The sequence below is a fragment of the Podarcis bocagei genome, assembly GCF_964188305.1.
Source record: "Podarcis bocagei genome assembly, chromosome: 12".
In the NCBI taxonomy this organism is placed as follows: Eukaryota; Metazoa; Chordata; class Lepidosauria; order Squamata; family Lacertidae; genus Podarcis; species Podarcis bocagei.
The window spans coordinates 55454155-55477907 of NC_138137.1; the positions used below are offsets into that span (position 1 = coordinate 55454155).

The 23753-nt window shown below is 45.4% G+C and overlaps 1 protein-coding gene and 1 long non-coding RNA gene across 2 annotated transcripts in view; one reads left to right on the forward strand and one right to left on the reverse strand.

The window, feature by feature from the left end:
• OBSCN (obscurin, cytoskeletal calmodulin and titin-interacting RhoGEF) overlaps positions 1–23753 on the reverse strand; it is a 285408-nt gene that overhangs the window by 92352 nt on the left and 169303 nt on the right. The window contains exons 66-80 of the mRNA XM_081163401.1: positions 22205–23548; positions 17957–18235; positions 15906–15984; positions 14993–15117; positions 13168–13365; positions 11216–11248; positions 10942–11040; positions 9501–9722; positions 7705–7771; positions 7527–7556; positions 6131–6168; positions 3382–3504; positions 2766–2905; positions 1170–1370; positions 172–254 (exon numbers count right to left, since the gene is read on the reverse strand). Of these exons, the coding sequence (XP_081019527.1) occupies positions 172–254; positions 1170–1370; positions 2766–2905; positions 3382–3504; positions 6131–6168; positions 7527–7556; positions 7705–7771; positions 9501–9722; positions 10942–11040; positions 11216–11248; positions 13168–13365; positions 14993–15117; positions 15906–15984; positions 17957–18235; positions 22205–23548 (3061 nt within the window). The remainder of the gene's footprint in view (positions 1–171; positions 255–1169; positions 1371–2765; positions 2906–3381; positions 3505–6130; positions 6169–7526; positions 7557–7704; positions 7772–9500; positions 9723–10941; positions 11041–11215; positions 11249–13167; positions 13366–14992; positions 15118–15905; positions 15985–17956; positions 18236–22204; positions 23549–23753) is intronic.
• Positions 1–23753, forward strand: part of LOC308569782 — a 137241-nt gene that overhangs the window by 14957 nt on the left and 98531 nt on the right. The gene's annotated exons all lie outside the window — the stretch shown is intronic.

A 23753-nucleotide genomic window follows, 5' to 3' on the forward strand; every position in this document is an offset into this window, starting at 1 on the left:
CCATTCATTTCAATGGGTGTTAGAACTTAGTTGGACACAGCCCTCTGGAATGGCTCCAAGGCTGGTTTTTAATTCAGAATAAAAGTGGAGAGTTCATGGATAACAGCCCCACCCGTAGAGACAAATGGAATTGGACCTCTCTTAGAGGAAGGACCTTCGTGAAGTGCCCACCTTAGCTTCTTTTTATATTCATCCTCTGAAACTGATTCTCCATGGAACTCTGGAACCTCTGGAATCCCCCACTCAGCAGACAGCTAAAAATAATAAAGGGAATAAAATTTAAGATCTGGTCATTTCTGCATCTACTAGTTCTCATCTCTTCCTCCGATAGTCCAACACCATATCACCCTTCCTCCTCAAAGAGGTTGGGGCGATGTACAATACAGTCAGATAAATTGTTTACACAACTTTGGCTTAGAATCATAGAATCATAGAATCATAGAGTTGGAAGAGACCACAAGGGCCATCGAGTCCAACCCCCTGCCAAGCAGGAAACACCATCAGAGCACTCCTGACATATGGTTGTCAAGCCTCTGCTTAAAGACCTCCAAAGTAGGAGACTCCACCACACTCCTTGGCAGCAAATTCCACTGTCAAACAGCTCTTACTGTCAGGAAGTTCTTCCTAATGTTTAGGTGGAATCTTCTTTCTTGTAGTTTGGATCCATTGCTCCGTGTCCGCTTCTCAGGAGCAGCAGAAAACAACCTTTCTCCCTCCTCTATGTGACATCCTTTTATAAATTTGAACATGGCTATCATATCACCCCTTAACCTCCTCTTCTCCAGGCTAAACATGCCCAGCTCCCTTAGCCGTTCCTCATAAGGCATCGTTTCCAGGCCTTTGACCATTTTGGTTGCCCTCCTCTGGACACGTTCCAGTTTGTCAGTGTCCTTCTTGAACTGTGGTGCCCAGAACTGGACACAGTACTCCAGGTGAGGTCTGACCAGAGCAGAATACAGTGGCACTATTACTTCCCTTGATCTAGATGTTATACTCCTATTGATGAGGCCCAGAATAGCATTGGCTTTTTTAGCTGCCGCGTCACACTGTTGGCTCATGTCAAGTTTGTGGTCAACCAAGACTCCTAGATCCTTTGTCTGCATGTCCCTGAGGAAATCTCAAGCAAAAGGAATCTGATGTTGGAGAACCCAAACATGGATGCTTCTCACCTTTAACCTCTTATCCAGATAGGCAGGAGAAACCCAACCTTGCCTGGATGGGTTGGACTTAGTGGGCTTGGTCCTCACTAGCCATTTCAGAGGATGAGCCGAATCCAGGACTTCCACGTATTGTCCTTCCTTCAGGCTGATGGTTTCACGATCAGCACCCATGGGCAGGTAGTCTGCTGTAACCATGTAGATGTCAAAAATCTGTAGGAAGACGGTATATATTTCAGTATATATTTTTATAGGAAAAGTACACCAATTTGCAGAAAGCCTACTTGATATTCAGATCACATCCACACCATACATTTAAACTACATGGCTCCCGCTCCCCCCGGCCAAAGAGTCCTGGGAACTATAGTTTGCCCTCCACAGGGCTACAGTTCTCAGCACCTTTTACAAACTACAGGTGCGAGGATTTTTGGGGAGAAGCCATGTGCTATCAATGTGCAGTGTTGATGTGACGTTAGAGAGACTGACTGCCACAACCAACTGCTTCTAGCTGCATCTAGAATTACAGAGAGTATCAGTTTGGTCTACTGGACTCAGCAATTGATTAAATCCCACCCAGGCAAGGATTGGCTAGATAATAATAATAATATCTTTATTGTCATTGCCCCCTTCGGTCAGATCAGTGGTTCCCAACCTTTTCCCTCAACTGAAAATTACTGGTGGTCTTTGTGGACCACTTATCAATGTTTCTGCTTGTTGCAGCAATGTGCAGCGCTAGATGCTGTAAAAAATAAGTAGGAACATTTAATACAAACCCTTCCACTAGATGGTAATTTGGCTAATCCCAAATTTGCTTTTACTGGAATGAAATACATGGCAGTGCAAGAGGGTTACCAAAAGCAATAGTGGTCTGAATGTCCATAGGCTGGCTACTTCTACTCAAAATGGTATCTATCTTCCAGCCCCAGATCAACATCACCTAAAATTTTACACAAGAGTTACTATCTTATGATCGGGAGCTCTTTCTATTGTGAATCAATTTTCACCTCAAACGTACTCCATCCAACCAGTTTCTCAAGCCCAAAATCAGTCTTCCAAATTACCTCAAGGAATGAAGAACACACCTTTATGAACAGGTGGTAGAAAGTCTGTACTAGGAATGTACACCTGTAAGGCAAACTGGATTCATTTGGGATTAGTGGGGAAGAAGAAGAAGAGGAAGAAGAGTTTGGATTTGACATCCCGCTTTATCAATACCCTAAGGAGTCTCAAAGCGGCTAACATTCTCCTTTCCCTTCCTCCCCCACAACAAACACTCTGTGAGGTGAGTGGAGCTGAGAGACTTCAGAGAAGTGTGACTAGCCCAAGGTCACCCAGCAGCTGCATGTGGAGGAGCAGGGAAGCGAACCCGGTTCCCCAGATTACGAGTCTACTGCTCTTAACCACTACAACACATTTGGTTGACCCATTATATTATTCCTGTGGAGCAGTCAAAAGGTCTCAGCTCTCTGGGCCCAACACCAATTGCAATGCTAGTTTGAGATACAATGCTGTAGTTGCCTTTTTATATTCTGGGGAACTCATGGAATGTTCTGTGCTGAATCACTCTTCCTTGGGCATGCATCCAGTTCACTTATGCAAACATTATACCTCTCCTCTTGCATCCCCCTCATCTGATTCAGAGGAAGACTCCTGAGCAGTTGAGGAAGGCCTGGACCTGCCGTGTCGTGGGGATGGAGATGGCGTTTTTGATTCATCGTCACTGTCGGCTCCAGGTACTTGAAGTGTGGCTGAAGTGGAAACATGAACAATTAAAATACACTCCTAGCAAATAATTGCTTTGTTTTGTGAAAAAGCATGCTTCTGTTCATTCATTTAATTTATACCCTACTTCCCAAGTCCTCAAGGGAACATGCACTATAAAGCAATCAAATGCCTTTAAATCAATTAAAAACCCCAAACTAGCCACAGTGAAATCAAATCCAGAAACAGCAACATAAAGACTAGTCTAAATCTTCCAGTCTGAATACTTGGCTGATGTTGGATGTGACTGTTAATTACTGTTGTGACTAGTCCCAACCTCCTCTTTCCTAAATGCCAATTCTGAGATTTCCACACTAGCATTTTGAAATTTGCGTAGGAAAGTGTCTGAAAAAGGTCCAGTGGGACGCCTTTGATAGGGACCAATAAACATGAGCTAGTCTGGCATGTATGCTTCTGTCTCAGACTGAAAACTGACTGTCAACATGCTCAGACAAGCTGTTACCTTGACTAATCTTTGCAGATACCATTTCTGTGATCTGCGATGTCAGTTTCTGGAGGAATTCCTCAGTCCCAACCTCAGCAAGTGAAATGTGGCTCCGACCAGCTTCACCTTCCACAAGTTCCCCTGTCAAAGAAGAGTGAGGTACTTAAGCCGTAAAGTCATAAGAACATAGGAAGCTGTTTATACCCATCTCAATCAGTAGTGTCTGCTATAACTAGGGCTCAACAACTTTAACACCCACCCATCCTCCAAAAATAAGCTCAATAACTTTTTTCTGGATTTTCACTTCTGGAAACCCTAGCAATGAATGCCAGAGACTCTATAAAGGAGGGAAGCAAACACAGACACAATTAATGATTGACATAAATGCATGGTGAGTCCCCCCCCCCCAAAATAAAGACACATGACACAGTTATTAAGTAGTAGATAGGTAGCCGTGTTGGTCTGCCATAGTCAAAATAAAAAAATTCCTTCCAGTAGCACCTTAAAGACCAACTAAGTTAGTTCTTGGTATGAGCTTTCGTGTGCATGCACACTTCTTCAGATACACTTCGTATCTGAAGAAGTGTGCATGCACACGAAAGCTCATACCAAGAACTAACTTAGTTGGTCTTTAAGGTGCTACTGGAAGGAATTTTTTTATTTTGACAGTTATTAAGGTTAATGGGCTAAATAAGGCCACAACTTATTACAGGTTACAGGTGATGAGTGGTATTGGCTTAGGCACTACCGAGAAGGGCCTCTGCCTGGTTCCCTGTAACTTGGCTTCTCGCAATGAGGGAACCGCCAGAAAGCCCTCGGAGCAGGACCTCAGTGTCCAGGCAGAACAATGGGGGTGAAGACACTCCTTCAGATATACTGGACCGAGGCCATTTAGGGCTTTAAAGGTCAGCACCAACACTTTGAATTGTGCTCGGAAATGTACTGGGAGCCAGTGTTGGTCTTTCAAGACCGGTGTTATATGGTCTCAGCGGCCGCTCCTAGTGTGAAAACATTTTTACCATCCTTCCCACCTTTTATGGCGTATTTTTCCTAAGACATCTGTACTTCAGTATAGATGCCAGCATACAAGATGTACAAGCCTTGCAAGAGGTATGAATGGTGCACAGGTGCATAAATCAAAGCAATCACTTCAAAATACTTGCAAGCAGGAATCAGAAAGGGTGGAGTCCTGCAGGGCGGTATTTTGAAATGAGAATCCTTATTTGAAAGGCATGAACACCCTCCCATGGTTGACATGATGCCTACACATTTAGTAGTTTAGTATCTGTTACCCTAAGTGTCACCAGTACAACTGACATGATGCCTTGCCTGACAGATACAATTCCTGGTTGAAGGGGAAGGTAGCTAGTTGCAGATTTAAAGCATGGTGTAGTGGGTATGAGTTACTCGTGCGTAAACTGGTGCCTTTCTCGGTTAATTTGCCTTGTAAAACTTTCTGACTGCGCAGCCCCTTCTCATGGTGGCTGCCTCAGTCGCTGGCAGAATCCGTCAGTGGGCGTTTCTTGAACCTCTTCCAACATAAAAGTTGTTTGACACCCAGTCTCCTCCTCCTCTCACTGCGCGGGAGTCTTCTGCGCAGGGAAGGCGTGGGTAGCGGAGGACCTGGGCTCTCCTCACTGATGTCCAGTGAAGAGTCCTGGAGCCCTCTCTCCAATTCCCCCGTCTGCCCCCCTTTATCCCTGGTGTTGCGCTGATTGGCTTCCCCCTCCACTGAGCTGTCTCTCCCCCTGCTGCTGGGTCCTTCACCAGCATCATCTGGGAGCCTCCCCTTCGCCTCTCGCTTCGATGTCAGTTCCCTGACACATGGGTAGGCAAACTAAGGCCCGGGGGTCGGATCCGGCCCAATCGCCTTCTAAATCCAGCCCGCGGACGGTCTGGGAATCAGCATGTTTTTACATGAGTAGAATGTGTCCTTTTATTTAAAATGCATCTCTGGGTTATTTGTGGGGCATAGGAATTTGTTCATTTATTTATTTTTTTCAAAATATAGTCCGGCCCCCCACAAGGTCTGAGGGACAGTGGAGCAGCCCCCTGCTGAAAAAGTTTGCTGACCCCTGATTTAAAGCAATGAATTTAATTTGAACGTGATCTGCATGAACCTGGCAACCCAGAAGCTTTAAACCAGCCTCTTCTCTCTTTTCCATTTATTCAGTGAAAAAACATTTATTTGATGAAGAAATCAGAGACCACAGCTGTAAACTATAATAAAAAAATTCCTTTCAGTAGCACCTTAAAGACCAACTAAGTTAGTTCTTGGTATGAGCTTTCGTGTGCATGCACACTTCTTCAGATACACTGAAACAGAAGTTGCCAGACCCTTCTATATAGTGAGAAGGTGGGGAGGGGTATTACTCAGAAGGGTGGTGGGAATGGGAGATTGGCAGATAGCTGAGATGAGCCTGTTGACGACTCTTAACGACTGTAATAGGTCTTACAGGAAAAGGCAAGGGGTGAGAAGGTGAGAAATGGCTTAGTCATGTATAATGAGATAAGAATCCAATGTCTTTGTTCAGACCAGGTCTCTCCACGGTTTTAAGTTTGGTAATGAGTTGCAATTCAGCAGCTTCTCTTTCCAGTCTATTTCTGAAATTCCTTTGTAGTAAAACAGCTACTTTGAGACCAACACGGCTACCTATCTGTAGCTGTAAACTATGTAATTCATATTAGTGAACATTATATGGAACAGCAAACTGTGATCTACATTAGTAAAATTTTGAAGTTAAAGCACAGGCGAAACTTTTCATACCTTTTCTGCCTTCAGGAGGATGTACAGAAACCCCGACTCTAAGGAAGAGAAAAGCGAAGGTATAAATATATGAGAATTTATAAAGCGCTTAATAATAATAAAAAAGAAAGAAAGAAAATAAGAAAAAAGAAATAAAAGAAAAAAGAAAAAAGTGTTTAGCAGCTGCTTGAAACACTAGAATGAGGGTGCCTGCCTAATATTAATATAAGTGCAGCCACACTAAAAGTTCAACTCCTCACATAAATGGAGCAAATGTCACATAATACTTTTAAGACTGCAAGTTCCATAGAGGAGGAACAGAGGCCAGGCAATTTCAACTACACTGGTCCAAAGCCGTGGTAAAATTAAAAAATTCATAAAACTTATATACCACATGATTGCCCTCCCCCCCAAAACAAAATCCCTCAGAGTGGTTTCCAAAAAGAAGAAAACAATAAAATTATCAGTGAAAACAGAAAAATCTGCTTAAAACATTCAGGAAAATAATAAAACCAGTGATCAACTGAAAACTGGTACTCAGGCTGAGACCCTATCTGCCCACAGACTGCCTCGCCAGAGTGGTGCATGCTCTGGTTATCTCCTGCTTGGACTATTGCAATGTGCTCTTTGTCGGGCAACTTTGAAGGTGACTACAACTAATCCAGAATGTGGCAGCTAGTCTGGTGACTGGGAGTGGCCGCAGAGACCACATAACACCGGTCTTGAAAGACCTACATTGGCTCCCAGTACGTTTCCGAGCACAATTCAAAGTGTTGGTGCTGACCTTTAAAGCCCTAAATGGCCTTGGTCCAATATATCTGAAGGAGCGTCTCCACCCCCATCGTTCTGCCCGGACACTGAGGTCCAGCTCCAAGGGCCTTCTGGCGGTTCCCGCACTGCAAGAAGCCAAGTTACAGGGAACCAGGCAGAGGGCCTTCTCGGTAGTGGCGCCTTCCCTGTGGAACACCCTCCCACCAGATGTCAAAGAGAACAACAACTACCAGGCTTTTAGAAGACATCTGAAGGCAGCCCTGTTTCGGGAAGCTTTTAATGTTTGATGTATTATAGTATTTTAATATTCTTTTGGAAGCCGACCAGAGTGGCTGGGGAAGCCCAGCCAAATGGGCGGGGTATAAATAATAAATTATTATTATTATTATTAAACAGATTAAAATGCAAACCAATACTCTACATTTCTGGGAAGGTTTCCCTGAAGAAAAATGTTTTTAGCAGGGGCCAAAAAGAGTGCAGTGAGTTCAATAGGCAGGGAGTTGCAGGGTGTGGGTTCTGCCACACCATCTTGACAGAGGGAAATGCATTTTAAAGGATACCAAAATTAGAATTCAGTAACGGAATAACACAAAGTTTTAAACATCGCCAATATCACTATGTGTTAACAAGAACTTTCAGACATTACCCATGTTCTTTCTTTTCCTTTTCTTCATACCTGCGACAAAAACAAAAAGGGAAGAAGGAGGTGAGGAGAACAGGATCTCCCGTGAGTTTCCAGTATGAAAATCTTAAGACGTGTTCAGTTTTTTTTCTAGTCTCTCTGTGCAGCATCCTAACCTCCAGCCACACAGCCTCCCACTTACCGAAGTGATGTCATGATGGCCTCTGTCACCATCACACGCTCCTGGGTCAGAACCTCAGCCTCTTTCACTGCAAGGGAATGAACGACAGAAAACCTATCAGCAGGCATGTCTCAGGCTGGGGAATATTTTTCATCCTTCCCAAGCTTTGTTGGGGTTATGGGTGAGGGAGATGTTGGAATTCAACTACCCTGCCTTGGCTCAAGTTCGATGTCACCATTTTAATTGAAAGCAATTTTCCCTTATAATGATGGGGTGCCCTGTAAGGTAAAGGTACGCCTAACTGTTAGGTCCAGTCGTGGCGGACTCTGGGGTTGTGGCGCTCATCTCGCTTTATTGGCCGAGGGAGCCGGCATACAGCTTCTGGGTCATGTGGCCAGCATGACTACGCCACTTCTGGTGAACCAGAGCAGCGCACAGAAACGCTGTTTACCTTCCTGCCAGAGTGGTACCTATTTATCTACTTGCACTTTGATGTGCTTTCGAACTGCTAGGTTGGCAGGAGCTGGGTCTGAGCAACGGGAGCTCACCCTGTCGCAGGGATTCAAACCGCCAACCTTCTGATCATCCAACCCTAGGCTCTGTGGTTTAGACCACAGTGCCACCCGCGTCCCATTGGGGATTGGGGTGGCCTGTATTGCTCCCCTATTTCCAGGCCTTTTGTGTTCAGTGTCCCCAGCAGGACCAGAACTGACTTCTTGTTGTTGGCATCTGCCTCAAGAGACAATGGAGAGAGCCTCCAGTTGACGCACTGCATTAGCAGCACTGCAGTGACTTTCCAGGTGCTCAAGTCTGGCCAGTGTGTCTGGAGGTCCTGAGCCACCCAGACGACAAGACTCAGCCTGGCTGATGTGGTCCAAAGGAAAGTAGAGCAATACATTTGACACCAGCTTGGCTGCAGAAGTTGCTGGAAGGAGGTATACAAAGCGCCAGCCAACCGTCTTAGGGATTCCACTCCAGATGTGCGTAGGCCTTTCTCCTTAACCTTTCTGTTGGTACTAAAGGGTTAAGAGGTAACAAGTCGCTCTAATCACTCAGCAGCTGGAAGTCATTAAGCATCCAGGAATGTGAGTTAGTTTGTATAAATAGTCAGTCCCCCCCCCTTGTGTTTTCTCTCTCTCCCCCCCTTGACCTGACTCGCAGACTCAGTTTATGGCCATGGGCGTGTTTGCTAATATGAGTTAAGTTTAGAGTAAAGTTTTCTTTATGCCGGAGATAAAAGCATGTGTGCTTTATCGCCAGGGTTTTTCTTTTGTAAATAAAATTTTTTTCCTGAGTTCCAAAGTGCTTGCTCCAGGATTCTTCATTGAAAGGTACTGACTCTCCTGCCTTCTTCAACCGCTGCATGAAATTCTCTGCTGAGATAAGATTTATGGCATTGGAAGTGCACTGGACGTTTACTTAACATTAAACTAATTAAAGTTTAATGGACACTTTCCTTCTCATGAACATGCATAGAACTTGCAGATAAACTAAGCACAGAGCTCTGGACTCTGGGCTGCTGTGATATCAAGTTCAGCTTCTGGCAAGGGAGAACTCGAAACCTCAGTAGAAGCTCATTTGCATCAGATTTTATCCTTCTTCCAAGAGCCTGTGACTTTTTCACAAGTTGGGGAAAGCACTATTGTTTTTATTTGTGGGGTGACGGGGAGTGTACATGCTCTGTACACGTAAGTTGTATTTCCATGGCCACTGGTGACCACACAGAAACCCAGAGATTATGACTAGCGTGAAGCCAATTTTAATGAAACAGCCAGCACATATAAATATGGAAATAGAGAAGTTGGTGAAGTGCTTACCATCCAGAACTTCTAAGGAGGAGCTACAGATAGACTGCCCAGCCTGATTGGACGCAATGCAGGTGTAGTTTCCGCTGAACTCCTTCTTCACATCCAGCAGGATGAGACTATGGTGCATGTTGGAGCTGGCAAGTTTATAGCCTGGGGTGTCCGGCTTGATCCAAAGGATGTCTTCTCCATGGTACTCTTCCTTCAGCCAAGTCACTGAGGGTGGTGGACATCCTACAAAGGGGGGGAAATGAGGGTGCTGTTAGCGTATCATTTCTTCTCGTCACCCAGATAACCTCCCTTCCCAAGTCCCGCCATTTGCGTAAAGTCTTTGCTTAGCACCCCAGTCTTCATCCACAACTCTGGAAACCTCACCTGGCCAGAACAGAGAAACGATGGTCAGATTGACAGTTGCATGGCTGTTCTTAGTTGGTAAAGTGATTAGACTTGTTAATTCCGACCCTGAACAAGCCTCTGGCATGCTAATGAGCCATGCCACCCCCATACAGTCTGCATTTTTAGACATATCCTAAAAACGGTGTTATTCAAATAAACCTTTGCAATATGAAATCCTTTTTACCAGCCAGTTTCTATTCATGTTTTGGCTAATGCTGTTATTGATTTTTCTTTCTTTATCTTATTGTAATTTTATGCACTGTATTCTTATGAAAGGGTGGTCTATAAATATTTCAACAAATTATTATTATTATTTATTAAATTTGTACACCACCCTTCATCCATAGACCTTAGGGTAGTTCACAGCCTAAACATACATGAGAAACAAAACAAAACAAATGCTGCACAGTCTTGTTGTTGTTGTTTAGTCGTTTAGTCGTGTCTGACTCTTCGTGACCCCATGGACCAGAGAATGCCAGGCACTCCTGTCTTCCACTGCCTCCCGCAGTAGCTTTGAGAACACTGTCCAACCATCTCATCCTCTGTCGTCCCCTTCTCCTTGCGCCCTCCATCTTTCCCAACATCAGGGTCTTTTCCAGGGAGTCTTCTCTTCTCCTGAGGTGGCCAAAGTCTTGGAGCCTCAGCTTCAGGATCTGTCCTTCCAGTGAGCACTCAGGGCTGATTTCCTTCAGAATGGAGAGGTTTGATCTTCTTGCAGTCCATGGGACTCTCAAGTGTCTCCTCCAGCACCATAATTCAAAAGCATCCATTCTTCGGTGATCAGCCTTCGTTATGGTCCAGCTCTTGCACAGTCTTAATTCATTAAAATGAAACTACTCATATTAATCCCTTGCTAAAACATTGCCCCTTTCCCTCCCTTCCTCTTCCCAGTGTCAAACTTTAGAGGCAGGATCCTTGGGGCAAGGACCTCTCTTTGTGCGTGCTGGAAAGCAAAGCATGCATTGACTCCACTACAACCTTTGTCTCCCCTGGATAGGCAAATTCAATCATGGAGTAGGGTAGTTGGAGTAGCGAGAATGCCTCTAAGTTCATTTACCTTCAACTTTCACTGAAAGGGTAATGCTTGCACCTTCCCTCACTTTTTTGTTGGTATATCGTTCCAGGAACCTTGGTGGCACCAGCTGCTCATGAACATCTGAAAATTAAGTTGTTCAGAGAGAAACATAAAAATGTCACGGGGCAATAGACAGGTAGGACTAAGTTCCACAGAGCTGGGGCTGCTCTAGAGTTCGCAGCTTTGAAAGGGCAGCCCCAGCGCAAGGGCAGCCAAGACCTTTGTTCCCACCAATTCCTCTTGTTTTTTGTCTCACCTCTTCTGGGTTTCTCTTCTTCCTCGCCAGGCCCTGCAAAATTGAAAGAACAGCAGCACCATCAGGTGACAGATCACGTGAGCCCACACCTGCCGTCCAAAATGGTATAGCAAGTGCTAGGCCTCAATTTCCACCAAAAGGGCTTTCATACTGTTGCTAATTCTGAGCGGGATTCAATCACATAGCAGCAAATTCAGGCTGCACAATTATAGCTGGCTGAGAGGTCCTGTGCAAGAAGCCTGCTTCTGCAAATTATTGGCCTTTTTTGTGATCAGGAGAGTGGCACTGGAAAGTGTGGGGTCAACACTTGTTTGGACACAACATCACCTAATCTCTTCACAACCAAATCAGGATGAATGCTCGTTAAATAACCAACATTGTTTAATCTCCCTTTTGAAATAGGGCAACCCTAGCCTGGAAGTGATCAATGTGTCTAACAAAGATCCCCATGTCTTTTTTTTGGCACCACATTAGACATTCAGAAAACCCACTAACGATTTGATGGGTTGTGTCTATCTGCTTTCAAGTTGGCATGGCCAACTTTTGAATTCTTGGATGGTAGGGCTGTTCTCTTCTTTAGAAAGAGATCTGTGAGTCCATTTTGCTACAAATTCAAAGCACTTCATAGGTGGTCAGATTCTTTAAATGGTCCCAGTTACCAATAAGGGTTCAAAACAATAGGACACAAAGATTTGCATTACCTACTAAACCCAAAGAGAGGGAGTCCAATAAAATGTGGAAATTTTAGCTTCTTGGGGGGAGGGATCCCCTTGTAGGAAAATTGTGGGTCCACTTTTTACCAAACAATAATTAAAATTAGAGTAGAATTGAAGCTATTCACATTTTTTGGGAGGGTGGCCATTTCATATCAAAAAGACTTCCTTTACCCACTGATTTTTTTAAAATGTGTGCCTTGAGAAAATGTCTACTTAATTCATTTTCATTGCCTTTGCCTGCTAGGGTCTTCATTCATCTTCAAGACATCAACACACAGCCAAATCCAGTGGGCCATAGAGACTTGTTCCATGATTAGATGGATCACCCTTGACTAAATTACAGGTGAAACTCGAAAAATTATAATATCGTGCTTGATTGGCCAGCAAACTCGCCTGACCTGAACCCCATAGAGAATCTATGGGGCATTGCCAAGAGAAAGATGAGAGACTTGAGACCGAGCAATGCAGAAGAGCTGAAGGCTGCTATTGAAGCTTCCTGGTCTTCCATAACACCTCAGCAGTGCCACAGGCTGATAGCATCCATGCCACGCCGCATTGAGGCAGTAATTGATGCAAAAGGGGCCCAAACCAAGTACTGAGTACATATGCATCCTTCTGCTTCTCAGAGGTCCAATATTGCTCTATTTGCAATCCTTGTTTTGCTGATTTCATTTAATATGCTGATTTTCTGAGAATGTTAATTTGGGGTTTTCATCAGCTGTATGCCATAATCATCACAACAAATAAAGGTTTGACATATCTATCTTTGCGTGTCACGAGTCTATCTCATATATTAGTTTCACCTTTTAAGTTGAATTACTGAAATAAATGAACTTTTCCACGATATTCTAATTTTTCAAGTTTCACCTGTAGGTAGGAAGAAGATATGGCTACAAAGTGAAACCATGGCATTTAAGAAGGAGAATATTAGCCAAAAATAATGTGAGCGGGTTGTGGGAGAGAAACTACTACCATACCATTTTGCTAATTTCTAGTTCAAAAATAAAACTAGATATTTGGTGCACCTCCTACTAACATTTATCAATGTGCCCAGGAGCCAGAGAAATTGTTTTGCCAGTTAGCTATCCCTTGTTTTAATTTTAAATTTTGTTTTGCAGGCTGCTTGGTACTGGATAAGCAATATACCATGCTTTTGTTATTCTTGTTGAGAGCGGTAGGCCTCACACACACTTCTGGGCACAACATAAGCCATCATTTCAGCATCACACGGCTAACCTTTGACAAGCAACCTGGCCGCTGAATATGCTGAACCAGCCGAGTTCCTAATAAATACAGAATATTGACCAGCGTCCTGCTTTGTGACGTTGAGAATTTCAAGGGCATGAAACTCCCTCTTGTCTGTCTTCAAGAGTCGGTCTGACGCATGCAGTGGCTGACCATCTTTGAACCAGTAGAGGCGAGGCTGTGGGTAACCTATGCAGAATAAAGAAAGGTAGGAATAGATAAGGTACAGTGGTGCTTCTCAAGACGAAAAGAATCCGTTCTGTGATTCTCTTCGTCTAGCGGTTTTTTCCGTCTTGCGAAGCAAGCCCATTGAAGGATTAGCGCTATTAGCGGCTTTTAGAGGCTTTTAGCGGCTTATCTGCTGATCGGATCAGCTGATAAGCGGCTTAGCGCTATTAGCGGCTTTTAGCTGCTTTTAGCGGCTTATCTGCTGATCAGATCAGCTGATAAGCGGCTTAGCGGCTTAGAAAAAGGGGGGGAGGAAAAAAAACCCAGCAGGAACTCGCAAGACATTGTCGTCTTGCGATGCAAGCCCATAGGAGATTCGTTTTGCGAAGCACCTCCAAAACGGAAAACTCTTTCGTCTAGCGAGTTTTCCGTCTTGCGAGGCATTCGTCTTGCGGGGCACCACTGTATATCAAAAAGAAAAGTGAGAAGAGATTGGTTAAATTTCCTAGCCCCCATGCTTAGCTCTTTTGAACACACATGTACCCCTCCAAGGAAAGAGTAGCAACAATAGGCGCTATTCAGCTAAACAGATTTGCTCAATGTAAGGTTAAGCAAAATAGCTGCCCCTCCCCAAGCCCCTCCTTTTTTTAAAAAAAAAAGTTTTTATTGGTTATTTTCACATAACAAATTATTTCAACAATTGTATTCCCCCCCCCATTTTTCCCTCCCACCCCCACATACCCCTCTCCCCCCTACGACTTCCCCCAGTTCCTCTTTCTGATTTATTTACATACATTGTTCTCTGCATGTTATAAAAATGTAAAATTTTCTATTTTTTCCATCTGTTATGTTAACGAATAAATTGTGCATGTTTATTCAAAACCTGCCAAGGAGTCCAGCTCATTTTGTTGTTTGTTTAAACACTTTGTAAAAGGTTCCCATTCCTCTTTAAAGCCACGATTGTCCTTGTCATGTAGTTTGTGCGTCAGAATCCCCGTGACGGGGTGAGCTCCCGTTGCTCAGTCCCTGCTCCTGCCAACCTAGCAGTTCAAAAGCACGTCAAAGTGCAAATAGATAAATAGGTACCACTGTGGTGGGAAGGTAAATGGCATTTCCGTGTGCTGCTCTGGTTCACCAGAAGCGGCTTAGTCATGCTGGCCACATGACCCGGAAGCTGTACGCCGGCTCCCTCGGCCAGTAAAGCGAGATGAGCGCCGCAACCCCAGAGTCAGCCACGACTGGACCTAATGGTCAGGGGTCCCTTACCTTTACTTTTGCCAATTCCACATAGTCCATTAATTTCTTTTGCCACTGTTCTTTTGTCGGGCCTCCCCAATCACCTTCTGATCTGAGGCCCCCCCAACTCTCCAGAGCAGATTTGGGGAGGACACAGGAGGCATGGGAAGGAGAAATTTAGTTGTGTAAGCAGAAATCCTTGCACTAGAGCATCTATGTAGCTAGATGACACCCACTGGGTCAAAAATTCATCTTTAGAATATGAACATACTGAATAAATGTACTGCAACCTGCTGGTGAAGGGTGGGTAATAAATATAATAATAATCCTAAATTGTTAGATACGTTTTATGAAAAAGTAAGCAGGTTCTGCCAAAAGTTGACACACAGCAGAGGTGGGGAGTTTTGGTTACCTTTCACCTTCAGATGGAATTTGGCCAAAGCTGCTCCTGGAGCTACATGGATGTCGTGAAGTTCATCTAGAATCTGTGGCAGCTGCTCCTCTTCAGTCATAGATTCCACTCCTTCTTGCTCACGGCTGGTTCAGGCAGGGAGGAATAAATGAAATGTTTTACATATAACCCAAAGCTCTGGTGAAAAGACAGCTTACCATGAGCTGTGGCCAACACAGAAGGTTCCTGTGGCCACAATGAGCTGCTGGGTAGCTCAGTAAGTAGAGCATTAAATTCTTAATTTCAAGGTTGTGGGGGTTCAAGCCCCACATCAGGCAAAAGATTCCTGCATTGCAGTGGGTTGGGCTAAATAACCCCCGTGGCCCCTTCCAACTCTTTTATATACCAATATTGGTTTTATATACTAATACTGTGATGACATCATGGCCACTGGGCCCACCACCTCCTGGCAAATAGAAGGGGAAGAAATGGAGGCAATGAGAGATTTTACTTTCTTGGGTTCCATGATCACTGCAGATGGTGACAGCAGCCATGAAATTAAAAGATGCCTGCTTCTTGGGAGAAATGCAATGACAAACCTAGACAGCATCCTAAAAAGCAGAGACATCACCTTACCAACAAAGGTCCGTATAGTTAAAGCCATGGTTTTCCCAGTAGTGATGTATGGAAGTGAGAGCTGGACCATCAAGAAGGCTGATCGCCGAAGAATGGATGCTTTTGAATTCTGGTGCTGGAGGAGACTCTTGAGAGTCCCATGGACTGCAAGAAGATCAAACCTATCGATTCTTAAGGAAATCAGCCCTGAGTGCCTGGTGTGCTCGGGTCCATGGGGTCACGCAGAGTCGGACACGACTAAACAACAACAACATTGTGATGACAGTGTAATGTTTTCCAGTGTGCAGGCAGCGCTTACCTGGAGAGATACCCTTTGGCGCTGTAGTAGGATGAAGTTTCTGTTGCATCTGCTGCTGTATCATAGTCTGTACTGGTCACTAGTGAATGGAAAAGAAAAAAAATCCAAACATTGTGTGTTGCTTCATGTCAGGAGTACTAACAGAGGCAACGCAAGGGAGGCCCAGGCAGTTGTGCAGAGAGGAGGTTGTGAACCAGTCCTCTGGCAGCATCAATGGTTTACTCTCAAAATGTACTCTCTGCTGCTTACGCAGCAAAGTGGAAGAAGTGCAAGTGGAGTTACTGAGAGCCCCAGAAGGTGTTGTTCAAAAGACCTTTCAGACTGTTCCAACACATTGCAGACAGGGGTAAGGATCCAACTTCTAGGGAGGCTCACAAGAGCACAGGGAGAAAATGTTTGCCATCCACAAGTTTTTAAAATCCTTCACTGAAAGACAGTTGCATGTAGGAATCAGGGCGTGTATACAGCCATATTTTGAACACTGGGGTCCCTTCAATTCTGATTCTATGGTCCCTTCCAATGTTACAATTCTATGATTTTGTGACTCTATCATAACATTTTATGTGGGGAGGGGTTGCTGATTATATTTAAGCTGGAAAACTGTGATTGACTGCAGCTTCCCAGTACAGTGGTACCTTGGGTTACATACACTTCAGGTTACATACACTTCAGGTTAGAGACTCCATTAACCCAGAAATATTACCTCGGGTTAAGAACTTTGCTTCAGGATGAGAACAGAAATCGTGCAGCAGCAGTGCGGCAGCAGCAGGAGTCCCCATTAGCTAAAGTGGTGCTTCAGGTTAAGAACGCACCTCCGGAATGAATTAAGTACTTAACCCGAGGTACCACTGTACTTGTTGTTTACAATGATCTGCATACCAGGAGCTTGTTCATGCCTCTCACACAGGAATTTTGTGGTGCGTGGAGTGCTCTGAATGCATAGCAAACTAGGGATGGATTCACCCACAATGAGTATTTGCCTATTTCTAAACTGACAATGATCTCACCATCCTCTTTGAATTTGACATCCCCGTATTCACTTAGTCATGTGTGATAGGACACACTGGTTGTGATACATTTCACACTTCCTATGTGGGGCTGCCCTTGAAACTCCAGCGGGTGCAGAATGCCGTGGTGAGACTCCTTACGGGGTCCTCGCTGCAGAATCACATTCACCCGGTGCTATACCAGCTGCACTGGTTCCCGGTGGAGTACAGGATCAGGTTCAAGGTGCTGGTTTTAACCTTTAAAGCCCTATACGGCCTAGTACCCTCGTACCTACGGGATCGCCTCTCCTGGTATGTCCCACGGAGGACCTTGCGGTCTTCAAATAAAAACATCTTGGAGATCCCTGGCGACAGGGAGGTTAGGCTGGCCTTGACCAGAGCCAGGGCTTTTTTGGCCGTGGCCCCAATCTGGTGGAACGCTCTGTCACAAGAGACTAGGGCCCTGTGGGACTTGACATCTTTCCGCAGGGCCTGCAAGACCTTTGGCCAAGGCACAGTCTGACCCCTTCTCTCCTTCTGTAATGCTCATAGAACTTTAATCCAATGGTTGCCATTAATTTGATTCTGAATTGATTTTAGAATGTATTTTAATTAATTGACTGTGTGATTTTATGTACTCTGTGCTATTCTTACTTGTTGTTAGCCGCTCTGAGCCCAGCTTTGGCCGGGAGGAGTTTGGATTTGATTTGATATCCCGCTTTATCACTACCTGAAGGAGTCTCAAAGCGGCTAACATTCTCCTTTCCCTTCCTCCCCCACAACAAACACTCTGTGAGGTGAGTGAGGCTGAGAGACTTCAAAGAAGTGTGACTGGCCCAAGGTCACCCAGCAGCTGCATGTGGAGGAGCGGGGAATCGAACCTGGTTCACCAGATTACGAGTCTACCACTCTTAACCACTACACCACACTGGCTCTCAGGGAAGGGCGGGATACAAATAAAAATTTCATTATTATTATTATTATTATTATTATTATTATTATTATTATTATTCCAGGTCATAATTATTGAACTTGAGTATTTCTGTATCTCTGGGTAATACTCACAGTCCACTCTCAGCTCGGCTTTAGTTGAAGACACGCCCATGCTGTTTTCAGCCAGACAGCGGTAGACGCCCATGTCAAGGGGGACCACAGCCGTAATGATCAGCTGGTGGCAGCCTTCCTGGTCCTCGTTGATCATGTAGTGATCGTCCTCTTCAATAACCCTCCCATCCTTGAACCACCGGATGGTGGGGGTTGGCTTGCCGATAACAACACAGTCAAAACTGACTGGATATCCATCCTGTACCTCTTGGTTTTGAAGTTCAGTTATGAAGATGGGAGCTGGAATTGTTTTGAGGATAATTACAAAAACAGAAATGTACATATTTATGTGGCAATAAAGTATCTCTAGGGACGCGGGTGGCGGGTGGCGCTGTGGGTTAAACCACAGAGCCTAGGACTTGTTGATCAAAAGGTCGGTGGTTCGAATCCCCGCGACGGGGTAAGCTCCCGTTGCTCAGTCCCTGCTCCTTCCAACCTAGCAGTTCGAAAGCACGTCAAAGTGCCAGTAGATAAATAGGTACCGCTCCAGCGGGAAGATAAACAGTGTTTCCGTGCACTGCTCTGGTTCGCCAGAAGCGGCTTAGTCATGCTGGCCACATGACCCGGAAGCTGTACGCTGGCTCCCTTGGCCAATAAAGCGAGATGAGCGCTGCAACCCCAGAGTCGGCCACGGCTGGACCTAATGGTCAGGGGTCCCTTTACCTTTAAAGTATCTGTAGCTCCCTCCACGCCTCGTTCTATACATAGTGTCTTTTTTGGTTTTGGTGCCATGCTAAATTCAAACTGCAATCTTCTTGTAATCCCAGGTACATGTGTGACAAGATAAGCACTTCTGCTGTAAGTAGGCTTCTAATTTTTGGGAAAGGTTCTGGGGTTGAAGACGGGCAACCTCTAACCTAACCTACTTCAAAAAGGTGATATGATGATAGCCACCAACCTGGGTGGCTGTAAAAGTGGATTAGGGGGGAAAATCATGGAGGATCCATAGGGACTATCGGAGGCAGCATACCAGTGCATACCAGATGATGGGAATCACAGGTGGGGAGACAACACTGTTGCACTCAGTTTCTCCAAGGTGTGGAGCATATAGTGCATTTTCAGAAGTTTCCTTTGTGTTCGATACTTGGGAGAGAGGTTTATTATTATAAATTTTAATAAAAGCAAAACAGAGCCCATGGGTTTATGTATTTCCATGTAGCTAAGCAAGTTTGGGAAATCAAATGAGAACTTAATGCACATTGATCTGAGCTCCTTTGAGGAAGAGCAGAATGCAAACATTACCAAGCTGTAAACGAATTAAACAATTCTGATCTCAGTCATCTTCAAACCACCATTTCAGGTGGTACCTGATTAGCCAGCACGTGTCAAAGAGGAATTCAAACAAATAGCCAGCACGTGTAGACACAAAGTCAGAAAAGCTAAAGCACAGAATGAACTCAGGCTTGCTAGAGAGGTTAAAAGCAACAAAAAAGGCTTTTATGGGTATGTTCGTAGCAAAAGGAAGAACAAAGAAACAGTGGGGTCACTCAGAGGAGAAGATGGTGAAATGCAAACAGGGGACACAGAAAGGGCTGAACTCCTCAATGCCTTCTTTGCCTCAGTCTTCTCCGATAAAGAAAACAATGCCCGACCTGAAGAATTTGGAGGAAATGATTCAGCAAAGGAAACACAGCCCAGAATAACTAAGGAGATAGTACAAGAATACTTGGCTAGTTTAGATGTATTCAAGTCTCCAGGGCCAGATGAACTGCATCCAAGAGTATTAAAAGAACTGGCAGATGTGATCTCAGAACCACTGGCAGTCATCTTTGAGAATTCCTGGAGAAGAGGCGAAGTCCCGGCAGACTGGAGGAGGGCAAATGTTGTCCCTATTTTCAAAAAGGGGAAAAGAGAGGACCCAAATAATTACCGCCCAGTCAGTCTGACATCAATACCAGGGAAGATTCTGGAGCAGATCATTAAGAAAACAGTCTGTGAACACCTAGAAAGGAATGCTGTGATCACCAATAGTCAGCATGGATTTCTGAAAAATAAGTCATGTCAGACTAACCTGATCTCGTTTTTTGACAGAATTACAAGCCTGGTAGATGAAGGGAACTCAGTGGATATAGCCTACCTTGATTTCAGTAAGGCATTTGACAAGGTGCCCCATGATATTCTTGTAAAGAAGCTGGTAAAATGCGGTCTTGACTATGCTACCATTCAGTGGATTTGTAATTGGCTGACTGACCGAACCCAAAGGGTGCTCATCAATGGTTCCTCTTCATCCTGGAGAAGAGTGACTAGTGGGGTGCCACAGGGTTCTGTCTTGGGCCCGGTCTTATTCAACATCTTTATCAACGACTTGGATGATGGACTCAAGGGCATCCTGATCAAATTTGCAGATGACACCAAACTGGGAGGGGTGGCTAACACCCCAGAGGACAGGATCACACTTCAAAACGACCTTGACAGATTAGAGAACTGGGCCAAAACAAACAAGATGAATTTTAACAGGGAGAAATGTAAAGTATTGCACTTGGGCAAAAAAAATGAGAGGCACAAATACAAGATGGGTGACACCTGGCTTGAGAGCAGTACATGTGAAAAGGATCTAGGAGTCTTGGTTGACCACAAACTTGACATGAGCCAACAGTGTGACGCGGCAGCTAAAAAAGCCAATGCAATCCTGGGCTGCATCAATAGGAGTATAGCATCTAGATCAAGGGAAGTAATAGTGCCACTGTATTCTGCTCTGGTCAGACCTCACCTGGTCTGCGTGTTCTGGGCACCACAATTCAAGAAGGACACTGACAAACTGGAATGTGTCCAGAGGAGGGCAACCAAAATGGTCAAAGGCCTGGAAACGATGCCTTATGAGGAACGGCTAAGGGAGCTGGGCATGTTTAGCCTGGAGAAGAGGAGGTTAAGGGGTGATATGATAGCCATGTTCAAATATATAAAAGGATGTCACATAGAGGAGGGAGAAAGGTTGTTTTCTGCTGCTCCAGAGAAGCGGACACGGAGCAATGGATCCAAACTACAAGAAAGAAGATTCCACCTAAACATTAGGAAGAACTTCCTGACAGTAAGAGCTGTTCGACAGTGGAATTTGCTGCCAAGGAGTGTGGTGGAGTCTCCTACTTTGGAGGTCTTAAAGCAGAGGCTTGACAACCATATGTCAGGAGTGCTCTGATGGTGTTTCCTGCTTGGCAGGGGGTTGGACTCGATGGCCCTTGTGGTCTCTTCCAACTCTATGATTCTATGATTCTATGTCAGGATTTACAGATCTTTGATACTATGGGTGGTATTCGACTAAATAGTACTCAGAGTAGGTCTATTGGAATTAATCGACCTAACATAATTTCAGTGGGTCTACTCTGAGTATAACTTTGTTGACTACCACCCTGAGATTTCAGGTGATTGGGGAAAGCCACTTCCAAACTTGAGAGGAGGTGGGGTTGCGGGCCCATGCCCTCCCCACACATGCGGGGGCTGACTCACAGCCCCGCGAGAATGAGGAAATCCTCGGGCGCGTCATCTCCCTGTCCAGCCAATTGGCTGGCCAGGGAGGCATGACCTGGGCTATTTAGGGCCTGCGTGCCCAAGGACTGCCCTCGCTTCACCGTTCCAGCTGACCCAGTTTCCCACCCCACCTGCCCTTAGTCCCTGCTCTGACCTTGCTATGGTCGCCGTCAAAGGGCCTGGCAGGATTTTTTTTCCACTTGGCAAATTGGCACCAGCCATGTGGTTTTTCGCCTACCTCGTAGCAAATCGTCACAACTTCTCAGCATTGGCGGTTAGGCATTGGTAGGGGTATTTTTATGCAAATGAGGGGGAAGGAAGCGCTATCACCTCCCCCATATATTGAAGGGTAGTCCAGTAAAGGATTCCGGGGGGTGTTGCCCTGTCCGAAGCCTATGGAGGTGTGGGCCTAAGGCACGCCCCCAAGTGGTGACCCAGGGGGAGTTCCTAGTTGATGTACATCAGCAGGACTCCCCCCCCCCACTGATGGTTAACCCTTACCAGCCTTCATGCAATCGGGCTGAAGCTGGTAAGTTGATAGGACCAATGCCTAAGCCAATACCACTCAATTCCTTCAATCAATAAAGTTGTGGCCTTTTCCGCCCATTAACCTTAAATACCGTGTCCTGTGTCTTTATTTCCCAAGGGGGGAGGGGGACTTGCCACGCAATCTGCATCTGAACTAGGATTAAAAAAAGCTGGTCAATTGGGCCCCACCTGCCCTGACCTGCATGCATCACTTACCAGTGTCAGATGTAAGCAAAGGAGGTGGTGGTCTTTTCACCAGGGTTCTCAGTTGCCCTGGGGCAGGAGGTGTGGCTTTCCCAATACGCAGCTCTATCTTCTTGGAGCCTTGATCTAGGATGTCAATCTCAACAGCAATACCCATAGCAGCAAACATTTCTCTAAACCGGCTAGCAGCTGTCTTCGCCTCAGCCATAACTTCAAACTTGATGTAGATGTACCTCTCATCTTCACGGTAGGTCTGGTGGTCCACCACCTCTATCTCTCCCTCATCAGCACTAACAAAGAGTTCCTCGTCCACGTCCGAAATCTCTGTGGATATTTTTGACTTGAACAGCTTGTGAAGCCTCCTCCCTGCTTTACGGAAAGCGTCGTCCAACTCGCTGCCAGAAGAGCTCTCCTCACTCTCGGGGATCTTTTTGGCAGCCTTGTGTTTCCGTACGGGGGCTTGAGGTGGGACACCCACTGTCACCTTGGCGCTGTGGGAGGCCTTGCCAAACTTATTGGATACCTCGCAGGTGTACTTGCCAACGTCATTCATTTCGAGGCCAGTGATGATCAAGGAGCAGGTCCCGTCGCTGTAATTGTCTATGTGGCAATGGCGCCCGTCCAAAACTTCAACGCCGTCTTTCAGCCAGCGGACCTTCATGTCGGTTTTGCTTTGAGCCACACACTCAAGGTGGAGGGTGCTTCCTGGTTCTCCAAAGAAGTCCTTGAAGGTCTCGGCAAACACGGGGCATTCTTGCTGCTTGATCTCTTTCCGCACTTTGTACCCTTTGAAAGCAGCCTGGATCTTCACAGCTGCGTGAGACAACGAAGGGTCATCCAGATCTCCTTCTACAGCTTCTGGTTCAACAGGCTTAGCAAGAGCAGATGGCTCAGGACCTGCTTTCTCCCACTGTTTAGAGACTTTCCCTGCAGAGACAGTCTGGACTTTAGAACTAACGCTGGTTGTGCTCGCCTTTTTGAGGTAGTTAATAAGGGAAGGAGTCCCAGCCCTTGACTCGTCATCTGAACTGGTGACAGAGAAGTCTGCTTCTCCTGCTTTAGCTGACTCATCACAGGTAGAGTATTCCTCCGAATAGTACTGAATGATCTCAGCTTCTTCCTTCCTCTGTTTCTGACGTTTGTCATCCTCTTCTGGCAATTCGCTGATCGAATCCAGAGTTGGCTCCCGACTCATCCTGCGCTTTTTGGCAAGAGCCTCCCATAGGAGGTGGAGGTCACCCTCCTGAGCAGCTTCAGGTGGTAAACTGGGTTGCATCTGGTCATCTGCTATCTCGCCAAGCTCCTCAGGCTTGAGGGTTTTCTCAGTGGCCTCTTTTAACATGGACACAGTTGACACTAAGGGAAACAGAATAGCACAGTTTCATGATTACACCAAGGAGCAGCAGGACGACCAGATTAACATCAAGATACAACCCTGTGTCTTTGAGAGCTATATAATGTCATATTATATAGCATGTAAACCTCTTAGAAGGTTGATGGAGTAGTTCCAAAAAAAATTGCATTTTGGCAGACAATGCATGCCCATAAGTTCAGCAAAAAC